This window comes from Zalophus californianus, chromosome 14 (assembly GCF_009762305.2).
Source record: "Zalophus californianus isolate mZalCal1 chromosome 14, mZalCal1.pri.v2, whole genome shotgun sequence".
Classification (NCBI taxonomy): Eukaryota; Metazoa; Chordata; class Mammalia; order Carnivora; family Otariidae; genus Zalophus; species Zalophus californianus.
This window is the reverse complement of record NC_045608.1, coordinates 8,119,885-8,132,846: the sequence shown is the minus strand read 5'-3', so window position 1 is coordinate 8,132,846 and position 12,962 is coordinate 8,119,885. Positions and strand designations below refer to the sequence as shown.

The following is a 12,962-nucleotide window of genomic DNA, read 5'->3' as shown; positions in this document are numbered from 1 at the left end:
TGTTTGGGGTTTTCCTTTCATGAAATACCAGCACATTCAGACAGATTTTTATAAACATGGATCCTTCTCCTCCTACAGATTCGCCAAGTACTATAAGGAAAACAACATTGAAAAACGGACTCTAATAAAAGTCTTTGGGATCCGTTTTGACATTCTGGTTTTCGGCACCGTAAGTCTCTGCTCCCAGCCACTGGCACCTGCATTCCTGTGACTGTGTCCTAATTATTGCTGTAGTGCCTCAAGGGGTGAATGTTTTGGTCATAGTCATTAGCTGGCACTGTGCATCTTGCATTTGGGATAAGAGGGGGAAGACATGTCCTTGGGGTCCTGTCCATGATGAAGTCATCTCATGACTACAAGAGTGGGATTGGGAAAAAAACTGAATATTCAACTTTAAAAATATTCTGATGCTTAAAAAGAGAGAGGGAAAGAAAGAAATCCTTTTTGCAAAATACTTTATAAGTAACAGAAGCCAACTCAAATTGGTTTAGGGAAAAAAAAATTTTTTTTTAAATCTCACATAGCTGAAAATTCCAGGGGCAGTTTTCAGGCTTCAGGCACAGCTGGATCCAGATGTTCAAACAACTTCCTTAGGAATCTGCCTCCCTCCATTTCTTATATCTGTTCTCCTCTGTTTTGGCATCATCCTCAGTTGGCCATGTCTACAGGCAGCTCCTTATATCTTACTGGTCCAGCAGTCTCAATAAAAAGAGAATTATCTCTTTGCTAAAAGGTTCAGCAAAGGATTCAGGCAGATGCCTTTGGCTCTGACTGGCCCAATATGGGCCACGTGCCCTGTGCTGAACTAATCACTATGTCTAGGTCACACCATACTCTCAGTGGCTGGTCTTGGACCCGCCCTGAACTAGCCCCTTCCCCTCAAACTAATATGGACCAAGTATGGACAGAGATGGTTCTCCAAAGGATAACTGGGGTGTTGTCTCCATAAGAAGGAAGTGGGCATGCAGAACTCCATAGATGCTCACAACGCCTTGTCCAAAACTGTATTATTTATGTTATATGTTATGTCATACGGTGGGTGGTAAGCAACACAAGAGTCAACGGGATAGAAGCTGAGAGAATGGAAAGATCATTGAGAAGAAAAACCACAAGGACACCTAAGTTAAGAGTGTGCAGACATTCCTTTCCTCTGCTTCCAAGGTAATCTCAAACCACTTTTAGGGAAAACTTGTCTAAAGCTCTCACCTTGTATGGAAAAACAACAAACTCAGTGTGCGGGTTCCAGTGCTTCTTTGTTTAAAACAGTCATATTTTCGAGCGCATCCCAGAAGGCAGGAACAGGATCAACGGGAATCCTATTTTCAGTCTGCAGTCTCTGTTGCCATGAACATAGACTCCCTCCTCTGCTGGAGCTGACACTTACATGGTAGAGCAAAAGAGCATTGCTCTGAATGTCAACCAAGTCACCTTCCCATTTGTTTTCAGGGAAGAAAATTTAACATTATCCAGTTGGTCGTGTACATTGGCTCAGTCATCTCCTACTTTAGTTTGGTAAGGGATTCTCTTTCCCATACTTTAGGAAAGTGATTTGGCAAAAAGAAATCTCACTAACATGGCACCGATCTGGGTTTTTCCCAGGCCACTGTGGTAATTGACTTCCTCATCAAACCTTACTTCAGTAAATGCTGTCGATCCTGCATTTATTCCTTTTGCAAGTGGTGTGAATGCTGTGCAGCCAATGAATACTACTACAGGAAGAAGTGTGAGCACATTGTGGAGCCAAAGCCGGTAAGGCTCACGGCATCAGTAGGTGCCAAAATACCCAGAGTGTCGGTCAGGTCACTGAAAAATATGCAAAAATAAGGCCCAAATCATAGGTGTAATCCCATGGTGAACAAGTCTCTGGACTCTACCCTGATCCACCATCTCTCAGATGAATCCTTTGGTCTTAGGGAAGAATAGAAACAAAAATGAAGAGACAAGATAGAGGGAGAACAAATGTTTATGTTCTAGGACTTGTCGATTTTGTCAGATTTATTAAATTGGTACAGTGACTTTGGAGAACAACTTGGCAGAGTATCTAATAACATTTAGGTGGGACATACTTTACAGCCTGGCATTTCTACTTCTCCGTACCTACCCTCAAGAAAGAGCATCTACCCAAATGTCCAACAGGTGGATGGTGAAAGAAACTATGACCAGTCCATAGCAAAGAGCACCAGGCACCAGTTTAAAAGAATACGTGGGTAATAACAAGAGTAAACATTGCTGTAGAACTTCAAAGTGCTTTATATATATTAATTCATAGAATCTTCACACAACCCTATAAATAGGTGCTACTGTCATCTTTCTAAAGATGAGGAAATTGAGGTGCAGGAGGGTTAAATAATTTGCCTGAAGTCATACAGCTAGTAGCAGGGGAGCTGGAATTCCAACTCAGGCAGGCTGATTTCAGAATTCATCTTCATAACCACTATGTTAGAGGTACTGGCATGAGCAAATATCCAAAACGTGTTGTTGAAAGGAAAAAAAACAAACTATAGAGCAATATATACGGTATGATATATAGGTTAAAAGACAACTGCACATATGATATGAGCTCACCCCATGTATTTTCTACATGTATTATATGTGTGCCCATATATAATCATACAAATAACACACATACATTCTATATATTTTATATATGCTCTGTATAGTTTCTACATTTATTATACACATGCATGGAGGTGTATAGGGAGGATAATATATGCATACAAAAAGGTACACACAAAAGTGACCACAGTGATTCCTTCTACAAAGGAACCTAGGATGGGGGATGAGTCAAACGGAATTTGAGCTCATCTGTATTGTTTTGATTTGTTTAATTAGGCTTCTACTAAGCAGGTCCCCTACATTTGATTCCATGATTTCCCCCAATCAAGGAGAAACCTCCAGTACTTCAAACAACAAAGAGGGTCTTTGTCTTTCCCTCATAAGAACATTACTGTCCTTTCCCAGCAGCTGAAGACACGATTCACTGGCTGCTGTACATGTATTATACAATTTGAAATGAAAGTTCATTTTTGCAACTAAAAATAATTACCATTTCATGGCCCAAGATAGGATGAAAGTCAACAAAAATATAAATAATTTAAGTTTGCAGCAGTAAAATTTTCAGGATATTCAATCTAGAGTAACTGAAATTGAGGGAACACAAAAGGACTTTTACAGAGCACGTGGGAGACCTAAAGTCATCAGGCAGTAAGCTGTCTCTGAAGTCCACATATCAAGGTGGATAGGGTCTCACTGCTGATTTACCTTTGGACTCAGAAATCATTCATTCTTGGCTAGCAAGAGTTTTTGGTCAGCTTCTAACAGTTTGTCATTTGGTAAATAGGAATAACACTTGCCTTTAGATATGTTCAGGTATATGATTGTTGATAATTCTGTACAAAAATGGGTAAAATTTTTAACCCTCTTTTCCTAGACATTAAAATACGTGTCCTTTGTGGATGAATCCCATATTAGGATGGTGGACCAGGAGCTACTTGGAAAAAGTCTGCAAAATGTTGAAGGTGAAAAAGTCCCAGTAAGTTAAAACATTCTTTTTTTTTTTTAAAGAAAATTTTCTATTAAATAAAAATATAGCTGGGCACCTGGGTGGCTCAGTCAGTTAAGCGTCTGCCTTTGGCTCAGGTCACGATCCCAGGGTCCTGAGATCAAGCCCAATATAGAGCCCCCGCGTCGGGCTCCCTGCTCAGCGGGGAGCCTGCTTCTCCCTCTCCCTCTGCTCCTCAGCCCGCTCGTGCGCTCTTTCTCTCTCTCTCTCTCAAATGAATAAATAAAATCTTTAAAATAAATAAATAAAAATATAGCTATAAATGTGTGGAAATCACAATAGATGAATTTTAACAAAGTACATATAACTCAGAATATTATTAGCAGAAGCCCTTTTCATGCCTCCACCCAATCACTACCTTCCCTTAAACGTCATCATTATTCTGTACCCAAAGGTTAGTTTTATCTCTTCCAGGATTTTATAAAATTTGAATCCTGTATGTACTCAGTATATACTCTGTGGAGTGTCAGACTTCTTTCACTCAATATTGTTTTTGTGAGTCATCCATGACACTGCATATAGCAATAGTTCATTCTCGTTGTATAATTTCCATTTTACAAACAACCAATTTATTTATCCCTTCTATTGTTGATGGACATTTGGGTAGTTTCTATTTTGGAGCTCATGCAGAAATACTGCCATGGTAAACATATGGTGCCTACAAGTGGACCTGCTGGGTCAGAAGGCTGGCATATGATACTATCAAACCATTCTCTAAAGGGGGTGTTTTAATTCCTGCTCTCCTCAGCAGCTCTGATCGCTGGACATCTTCAAGAACTGTATGATTTCTACAGCTGCCATAATAAATCACCACAAACTAATTAGCCGAAAACAACAGAAATTCATTCTCTCACAATTCTGGAGGCTGGCAGTCTGAAATCAAGGTGTTGGTAGGGCTTCTGAAGGCCCTAAGGGAGGATCCTTCTTTGCCTCTTCCAGCTCCTGGTGTTCATTACACCTGCTAGGACCTCTGGTACAATGCTGATTAGAAGTGGTAATAGTGGGCGCCTGGGAGGCTCAGATGGTTAAGCATCTGCTTTCGGCTCAGATCATGATCCCAGAGTCCTGGGATCAAGTCCCGCATCAGGCTCCCTGCTCTGCGGGGAGCCTGCTTCTCCCTCTCCCTCTGCCTCTGCCTCTCTCTCTCTCTCTCTGACTCTCATGAATAAATAAATAAAACATTAAAAAAAAAAGAAGTAGTAATAGCAAACATCTTTTTGTCTCATTCCCTATCTCAGGAAGAAAGCTTTTCATATTTCACTATAGTATTTGCTGTAGGGTTTTAAAGAATGCTTTACTGGATTAAGAAAAGTCCCCTCCGTTCTTAGTTTGCTAAGAATTTTTATCATAAATTAACACTGAATTTTTAAAATGCTTTTTTCTGCTTTTAAAAAAATGATCAATGAATTTTCTTTTTTCTGTTATGTGGTGACTTATAGAAATTGATTTTCAAATGTTAAGCCAAACTTGCATTCCTGCAATAAAATCAATTTGAAGGTAATAAATTACTCTATGTATTTATTGCTGGATTCAATTCACTAATATTTAAGATTTTTATGTCTCTTATTGAGAGAGACTGGCCAGTTTTTCCATTCTTGTAATGTCCTTATCGGGTTTGGGTGTAACATGAGCTGAGGGGTGGGGAGGGGAATACAGATAAAATTTACCATTTTAACCACTGTAAAGTGTACAATTCAGTGACATTTAAAATTCAAAATTCAAAAGCTTATCCACAATGCTGTGCCACCATCACACTATCTAGTTCCAGAACTTTTTCATCAACCCAAAAGGAAACCCTGTATCCATTCAGCAGCCACTTCTCATACCCACTTCCCCCTAGTCCCTGGAAATCATTTTTTTTTTGAGAGAGAGAGAGAGAGAGAATGAGCAGGGAAAGCAGCAGAGGGAGAAGCAGGCTCCCCGCTGAGCTGGGAGCCTGACTTGGGGCTCAATCCCAGGACCCTGAGATCATGACCTGAGCTGAAGGCAGACGCTTAATCGAATGAGCCACCCAGGTCTCCTGGCAATCACTAATCTGCTTTCTGTCAGCATGGATTTGCCTATTTTGGACATTTCATACAAATGGAATCATATAGTATTTGCCTTTTTGTGACTGGCTTCTTTCACTTTTCATAATGGCTTCAAGGTTCATCTATGTTGTAGCAGGTGTCAGTACATTGTTCCTTTTTTGGCTGAATACTACTCCACTGTATGGACATGACATGTTTTTAACAAACTATAGAAATGATCCCTGAAAGTATAGGTTTTGGACATAACTTTTTTTTTAAAGATTTTATTTATTTATTTGACAGAGAGCAAGACAGCGAGAGAGGGAACACAAGCAGGGGGAGTGGGAGAGGGAGAAGCAGGCTTCCCACTGAGCAGAGAGCCCGATGTGAAGCTCGATCCCAAAACCCTGGGATCATGACCTGAGCTGAAGGCAGACACTTAACGACTGAGCCACCTAGCCGCCCCTGGACATAACATTTTTATCCGTTCATCCGTTGATGGATATTTGGGTTGTTTTTACCCTTTGGCTATTGTTAATAGTGCTGCTGTAAGTGCTCACATATAGGAAGTATTTAATTTTAATGTACTGACTCAAACTTTGTCCGGTGAATGAAGGTATATGTTACAAAGAACAGATATAAATGATGTCAATTATGGCAACTCCTCTTGGAGGATAACAAATGAATTTGCTGGAAGAGGGAGGCTCATGGAAAAGGAGAGAGTAGAGCAAAATCAACAAATATTTACTATGTGCTGGGTACTGTCCTAGGCATTGGGGATACAGCAGTAACAAAGCAGACAGGGCCCCCCCACTTCCATGTGGAAGAACCACCATCAAGAGGACATATCAATGAGTAGGATCATTTCAGATAGTGACAGTACTATGAAGAACACGGCATCTCATGATGCACTAAGAGAGTGACCTGGGTGGGGGTGGAACTACCTAGATCGGGGGGGTCAGGGCAAGAAGGTCTCCATGAACAGGAGATATCTGCCTGAGGCCTGGCTTGTCTGAATTTCACTTCCCAAATCTGTAAAATGGAGAGAAGGACACAGATCTCATGAGGTTCTTCAAAGGCTAAACGGGGCAAGTTTATAAAACACTGGGATAGTCTTGATATATACATTTAATAAATGATAGCGACTGGTATTAATGTGATAGTAAGTAAAATTTTATAAGTTAATGACAAAAGTAAAGGACCTAGAACCCTAGGGGTTGTCACTGCTGATGGGTTTGCTAACTTGACTTTTTCAGAGACCCTCAGTGGACTTGTCCAGGCTGCCCCCGTCTCTCCATGATCCATCCCCTATTCCTGGACAAGCAGAGGAGATCCAGCTGTTAAGTGACGAAGTGGCTACCAGATCCAGCAACAGCCCAGACTGGTGCCAGTGTGGACACTGCCTCCCATCCCAGCTTCCCGAGAGCCACAGATGCCTGGAAGAACTGTGCTGTCGGAAAAAGGCGGGTCCCTGCATCACCACCTCAGAGCCCTTCAGGCAGCTCGTCTTGTCCCGACAGCTCCTGGAGTTCCTCCTGCTCTACCAGGAGCCCTTGCTGGAGCTGGATGAAAACTCTAACAGCCAGCTGCGGCACTGTGCCTACAGGTGCTACACCATCTGGCGCTTCGGCTCCCAGGACCTCGCCGACTTTGCCATCCTGCCCAGCTGCTGCCGCTGGAGGATCCGGAGAGAGTTTCCCCAGAGTGAAGGCCAGTACACCGGCTTCCAGAGTCCTTACTGAGGGCACAGGGCTGAGCAGGTGTGTGAACGTTTCCTTTGCACCCTGAGCTTGATCTGCAAAGATCTGAGGCCAAATGTTCAACCAAAGGGAAATGTGTTTTCCACTCCTGCAGCTCTAGATGTGTCAGAGAGCAGACTGAACAAACAAACAAATAAACCAGAATCCTTCAGCATGGACTGAGAGTCGAGAGATTCAGATCTGTGCCTCAGTTCTGTCCCTAGGAAGTTGTGTGATCCGAGGCTCTTAACTCTGAGCCTCAGTTGCCTTCCTACCCCAACTGCGATCCCACAGAGATGTTGGGAGGACAAATTGAGAGAGCGTACATGAACTTTCTTGTTAATGCACAAAGAGCTACATGAATGCCAACCAGCTCCTTATGAGGCCAGACTATGGTCTGATAAGGTACAACTATGAACAAACCCTTTCGGTGCTGGTTGGAGACTGTGGAGGATTAATGGCAGCCACAAATTCTTGGGCATCTGACCCTCAGGACCTAAGGGTTATGTCCCCTCCTCTTGCATGTGGGCAACTCTGATCACTTCTATCCAATAGTGGAAGTGACGCTGTGCCGGCTTCGGGGTCTTGGTCTTGAGGCTGGCAGCTTCCACTTCCGGTCCTACCCACGTCTGCTGTGAAGGAAGCTTGCCCCCATACTAAAGTCTGACTCTCCTCAGACCACCCTATTGTGAGGAAGCTCCAAAAGCCACATGGAGAACAGAGCTGCTTGACCAGTTCCCAGCTTCCAAGCCATCCAAACGCAGTCACTGGACATGGGAGAGAAGCCTGCTGATGATTCCACACCCTGCTACCATTGGACTGCCACTGCATGAGACGCCTCCCACAGAACAAAACTGTTGTTTTAAGCCACTAAGTTTCGGGTTGTTCGTTATGCAGCAACAGATGACTGGGACAGAGAGCAAGCCTGACTCACTGGAACACAGACTCAGCCATACCTTCTGTGGTTCTAGCGTTCTTAGGGAGCCTGGACCAGCCCTGAAGCATCACCAGGGCTTAGGTCTCTGTTCGGCAGTCCTATCAGGGCTGCGGACCAAATCAAGTAACCCACCAGACCAGCCCTGGAATCCGTCCAATCTAACTGCTGAACTACCCAATACATTCTAACCCATAGCCTATTACTATGACTGGAAGTAGCTACTGCTGTTAAAACGGAAAAAGGCCACCATTATGCCTTTAACATCCTGTACTTTGCAGCCAATTAGAATGAATGCAATCTGGATGCTACTTAAAAAGCAACTCACACCCAAACCTTTACCATTTCTGTACATCGACCGCTAAGAATATGAAAATGGATAGTCAGGTTTTAGGATCCTCCTTCAGGATTTCCTTTTCATGGTTTTGGTATTAGAATTGATGATTTCTAAACAACTCTTTTAAAGAATAAATAGAGACCACTATTCAACACTATAACTGATGAAGGATCTATGAGTTTTCTTAATACATATTCTAAGATGTGCCATTTTGATACTTTTTAAAAACCAGATGCTTTCTACTGTATTTATGTAAAGTAAATATGAGCAAAACACTTCTTTTTTTGACCCAGGATTTTATCTGGCTTTAAACTCAGGAATAAACTAGGCCAGAATGAACTTTCATTTTTTTTTTTTTACTATCTTTCAGAGATAGATTATATATGACTTCTTATATGTATGATATATATTTAAAAGTGGATTATATATGACTTCTTCAGAATTTAAATTTTTACTCCTAGAATTCTATGTATGAGCTACAGATTTCCATTCTGATAAACCTCTGAAACTTTATACCTTTATTTTATTTTCTTTTTTGGTGCCTTATCCCTAGTGTGTTTCTGTCACCTCTAGAGGCCCCAGATGGCATCAGAATTTGGAATGACAATTAGTCACTGGATCCACCTACTATCCTCCTTCACCTTCCCCACAGATGCTTTAGGTGAGAGGGTGATATGTTATGCCAATGGTGTGTAAAATGTCTGACACTTCATACAATAACATGCATCATATTTGTATCTTGTTTTTAGTCTACTGCATAAAATAATGTCATCAGCAAAGGCATCCCAAGGAGAATCACACTTTGTAGGATCTATTTTCTTATACTTAAATCCATTATTCTATATGGTAATTGCCCAGTATTCACTACTTCATGTCTGTATTAGAGATCTTTCTTGTAACATTAGCTGGTTTCATGTAGAATTGGTAATGAACTTGCATTTCTCTCTTCAGAGGGCACCAGTTTTTAAACACTTCCTAATTCTAGTTTGGCAATGTACATGTCTTAACTAGGTAATATGTTTTGATAAGAAAATATTAATGTTTTGATTATAAAAAATAATGTATAATTTGATTACTGAAGTGTTCCTTTTACTTCCTTTTCTCAGGAGATCCCCAAATCACAGTTCATTCATTGACACTTTCATTCAACATATATTCATTGAGGAACTATGACATAATAAGACTGTGCTGCTCCCAATTCCTGACACAGAGCTCCTAAATCCCTTAGTATTTGCTGGGTGATAAGAGTGTCTTGTGTTCTAACAAGGCAACTCCTGGTGGGCTCCAAACTTCAGGATGGGGGCTGGTTGCCAGAAAGACCAAGCCATGATCAGAAGCTTAGAACTTTGAGGCCCACTCTCTCATCCTCCAGAATGGAGAGGGGTTGGAAACTGAGTTAACAACTGATTGTGCCCACGTGATGAAGTCCCCCTAAAAATGTCTTGATTATGAGATGTGGAGAGCTTCTGAATTGAAGAATCTACATGCTAGGAGAGTGCTGTACCCCAACTCCACAGGGACAAGCATCTGTGCTCAGGACCCTTTTGGACCTTGCCCTATGTACCTCTTCATCTAGTTCTTCGTATCATTATATCCTTTATAGTAAACCAGTAAATACAAACAAAGGTTTCCCTGAGTTGTGTGAACCATTTGGGCAAATGACTGAACCTGAGAAGGGGGCTATGGGAACCCCCATTTCTTAGCCAGTTGGTCTGAAGTACAGGGGACACCCTGGGACTTGCGACTGGCACCTGAAGTGGAGGACAATCTTGTGGGATTGAGGCCTCAACCTATGGGGTCTAGGCTAATGCCAGGAGTTAATGACGCAATTGAATTGTAGGACACAGTTGGTGTCTGGAGAGTTGGAAAACTGGTTGGTGTGGGAAAACTCCACGAACATTTGGTCCCAGAAATATTACAAGTAGAGAATAGGAAAACGAGTTTTCTTTTAGGTACTCACTAGAGACCAATGATAGATAAGGTTGCTGCTGTCACGGAGATGTGAGGGGATGGACATTAATCAAATAATTCAAATGTAAATTTGCATTTTGTGAAGGGGATCATGATGAAGAAGAAAAATGATGCTCTGAGAGCCTAAAATAGGGGAATTTGACCATTTTGGGGAGATCAGAGAGGTCCTCCTTGAGGATGCAGCCCTTTAGCTAAACCCTGAAGGGTAAGTCCTAGATAACTAGGTGAATAGGGTAGGGAAGAGCATTCTAGGCGGAAAGAGGAGCATGTGCAAAGGCCCCGGGGCAGAAAATGCATAGCCGGTTTACGGAACTTAAAGGAGACCTGGATGCCTACTGCATAGATAGTAAGGGGGAAGTAAGGCATGAGATAAGACTGGACAGGCACGCAGGGGCTGGACTGCATAGAGCCTTGCAGGCCATGGCAAGGAGTTTTGTCTTTATCCTAAGACCAATGGACAGCCGTGGAAGTGTTTTAAAGTAGCAGCCTGGTAAGATTATATTTGGTTTTTAAAAGATCATTCTGATCACTGCATGGAGAATGAATGAGGAGTGGTGGTAAACAGTTTTAATTTTATTTCAGTCTCTCCCTACTCCATGAAACATCTGCCCCAAATATGCAGTGAAATGAACTGATTCTCTTTTCTCTCCTCTTTATCTTGGGAAGTCACAGAAAGATCAGCCACAGGAAAAAGGAAAAGCTTTAGGGTGCCTTGATCTTTAGAGTATTTCCTGTCCCAAGTTGGTGGAGATGAGACCACTTAATGGTCTCACCAGGTCAGGGGTAGGAACGTGCCAAATCTAGAGACAAAGGGCAGTCAGCAGAGCTGCTGATGTATCTCACCCTATAGTGTATAGCCAAAAACTCAGGTCTAATATCACAGGCTGGTTTGACATCTGTTGAAATCAGGAGGGTCTAGAACAGCTTAACTGCAAGTTTCTCTCCCCAACCTACTCCCATGGAAAAGGTCACCTGGACAAGTACCTTCTTTAGCGAATGGAGCAGAGGCACTTACTGCTGACCCCTGAATAATGGGTTTAAGTTCTCTGCCACCCATGGAATGATCCAAAAGACAATCATGTCCTCCTGTGGGAACCACGGGGCATCTCACCCTCTTGACACTGCAAAGCACGCCTGCTCTCACCTGAGCCGAAATCCCACCATCTCTGGTTGTTCACTCTGCCCCGGAGCTATGATTATGTGACTAATAAACTGCTGCCAATTTCCCTTGCCTAGTGTTGGGTGTCATGCATTTGGTCATCTCCATGACCTTAGGGTGGAAATCCTTCCCTCATCAATGGGATGAAGAGGAGGTGATTAAAGCACTCCTAATTCCAGGCCAATGAGCCACCCTGAAAAATTAGAGGTTTGGCTTGGCTTCTGCCACAGTCATTGTCTACACAAAGCCCTGCCTCCTAGATAGAACCCATGAGAAACTGGGATCACCACCCCCTTTTATTCAAATTAGTCCACGGGTGCACTGGATGTGGTTTCACTTCCTGCTGCTTATATATTTCTTAACACATATTCTAATCGCATGCAGTCATCATTCTGGGAATTCCAAATGTCCCCTGACTCACTCCTTCTGCTCTCTTTTGAAGAGATCTAGACATCACTATCTTCTCTGGCTTTCACTGTGATCTTTCAGTTTTCTCTTTTCTAGTCGGGTTATAAGTTATGTTTCCAAAATAAATGATGGTCCATGGAGAGGATTTTGCATTCCTAACTTCCTTAGTTCCTCTTAATTGTCAAGGTCGCATGAGACTGAATCTTCTGGAATCAGCGGAGGAGGTACCCAATACTGACTGGCTATTTTAATGAAATAATTGCCATACTTGAGGCTTGGATGAGTGCTTAATGTAAGCCTGTTGAATATAGTAAGTTCTGAGTTCTATTTTATCTCCCCAAGCAAAAAATAAGCTCCTCAAAGGCAAAGGACTCATCTTGGTTTTCGGTCCATTACGTGCCTATTCCAGCATGGTGGTGCAGTGAGAAAGACTCTGGAAACTGACCACCTAGAGTCAAATCCTGAGTCACTAATTAGCTAAGTGGCCTCAGGCAGCTTATCTAATGCTTAGAATCCTCAGTTGCATCTGTGTGTCTAAGCATTCTTTTAAGTCTTAATTGTTGAAAGTGTAAATGTTTGTAGAGTACTTTGCTCACTGCCTGTTACAGAGTAAGCACTCAATAAATGTTAGCTAATTGGGGGTGCCTGGGTGGCACAGTTGGTTAAGTGTCCAACTCTTGATTTCAGCTCAGGTCAAGATCTCAGGGGCATGAGATTGAGCCCCAGGTCGGGCTCCAGGCTCAGCTCGGAGTCGGCTTAAGATTCTCTCTTGGGGGGCGCCTGGGTGGCTCCGTTGGTCAAACGACTGCCTTCAGCTCAGGTCATGATCCTGGAGTCCCAGGA

General features: G+C 42.5%; 2 protein-coding genes across 9 annotated transcripts in view; one reads left to right on the top strand and one right to left on the bottom strand.

The window, feature by feature from the left end:
* The window catches only part of P2RX7 (purinergic receptor P2X 7), a 42,719-nt gene extending 33,066 nt beyond the window's left edge, over positions 1-9,653 (top strand). The window contains exons 9-13 of one of the 3 annotated variants that reach the window (XM_027576874.1): positions 79-169; positions 1,447-1,512; positions 1,600-1,749; positions 3,431-3,532; positions 6,828-9,653. In XM_027576874.1, the coding sequence (XP_027432675.1) occupies positions 79-169; positions 1,447-1,512; positions 1,600-1,749; positions 3,431-3,532; positions 6,828-7,313 (895 nt within the window). In that variant the 3' untranslated portion in view covers positions 7,314-9,653. The remainder of the gene's footprint in view (positions 1-78; positions 170-1,446; positions 1,513-1,599; positions 1,750-3,430; positions 3,533-6,827) is intronic. The other 2 variants (XM_027576875.1, XM_027576876.1) reach the window with 2 other exon arrangements.
* The window catches only part of IFT81 (intraflagellar transport 81), a 190,409-nt gene that overhangs the window by 156,838 nt on the left and 20,609 nt on the right, over positions 1-12,962 (bottom strand). The window lies entirely within an intron of this gene.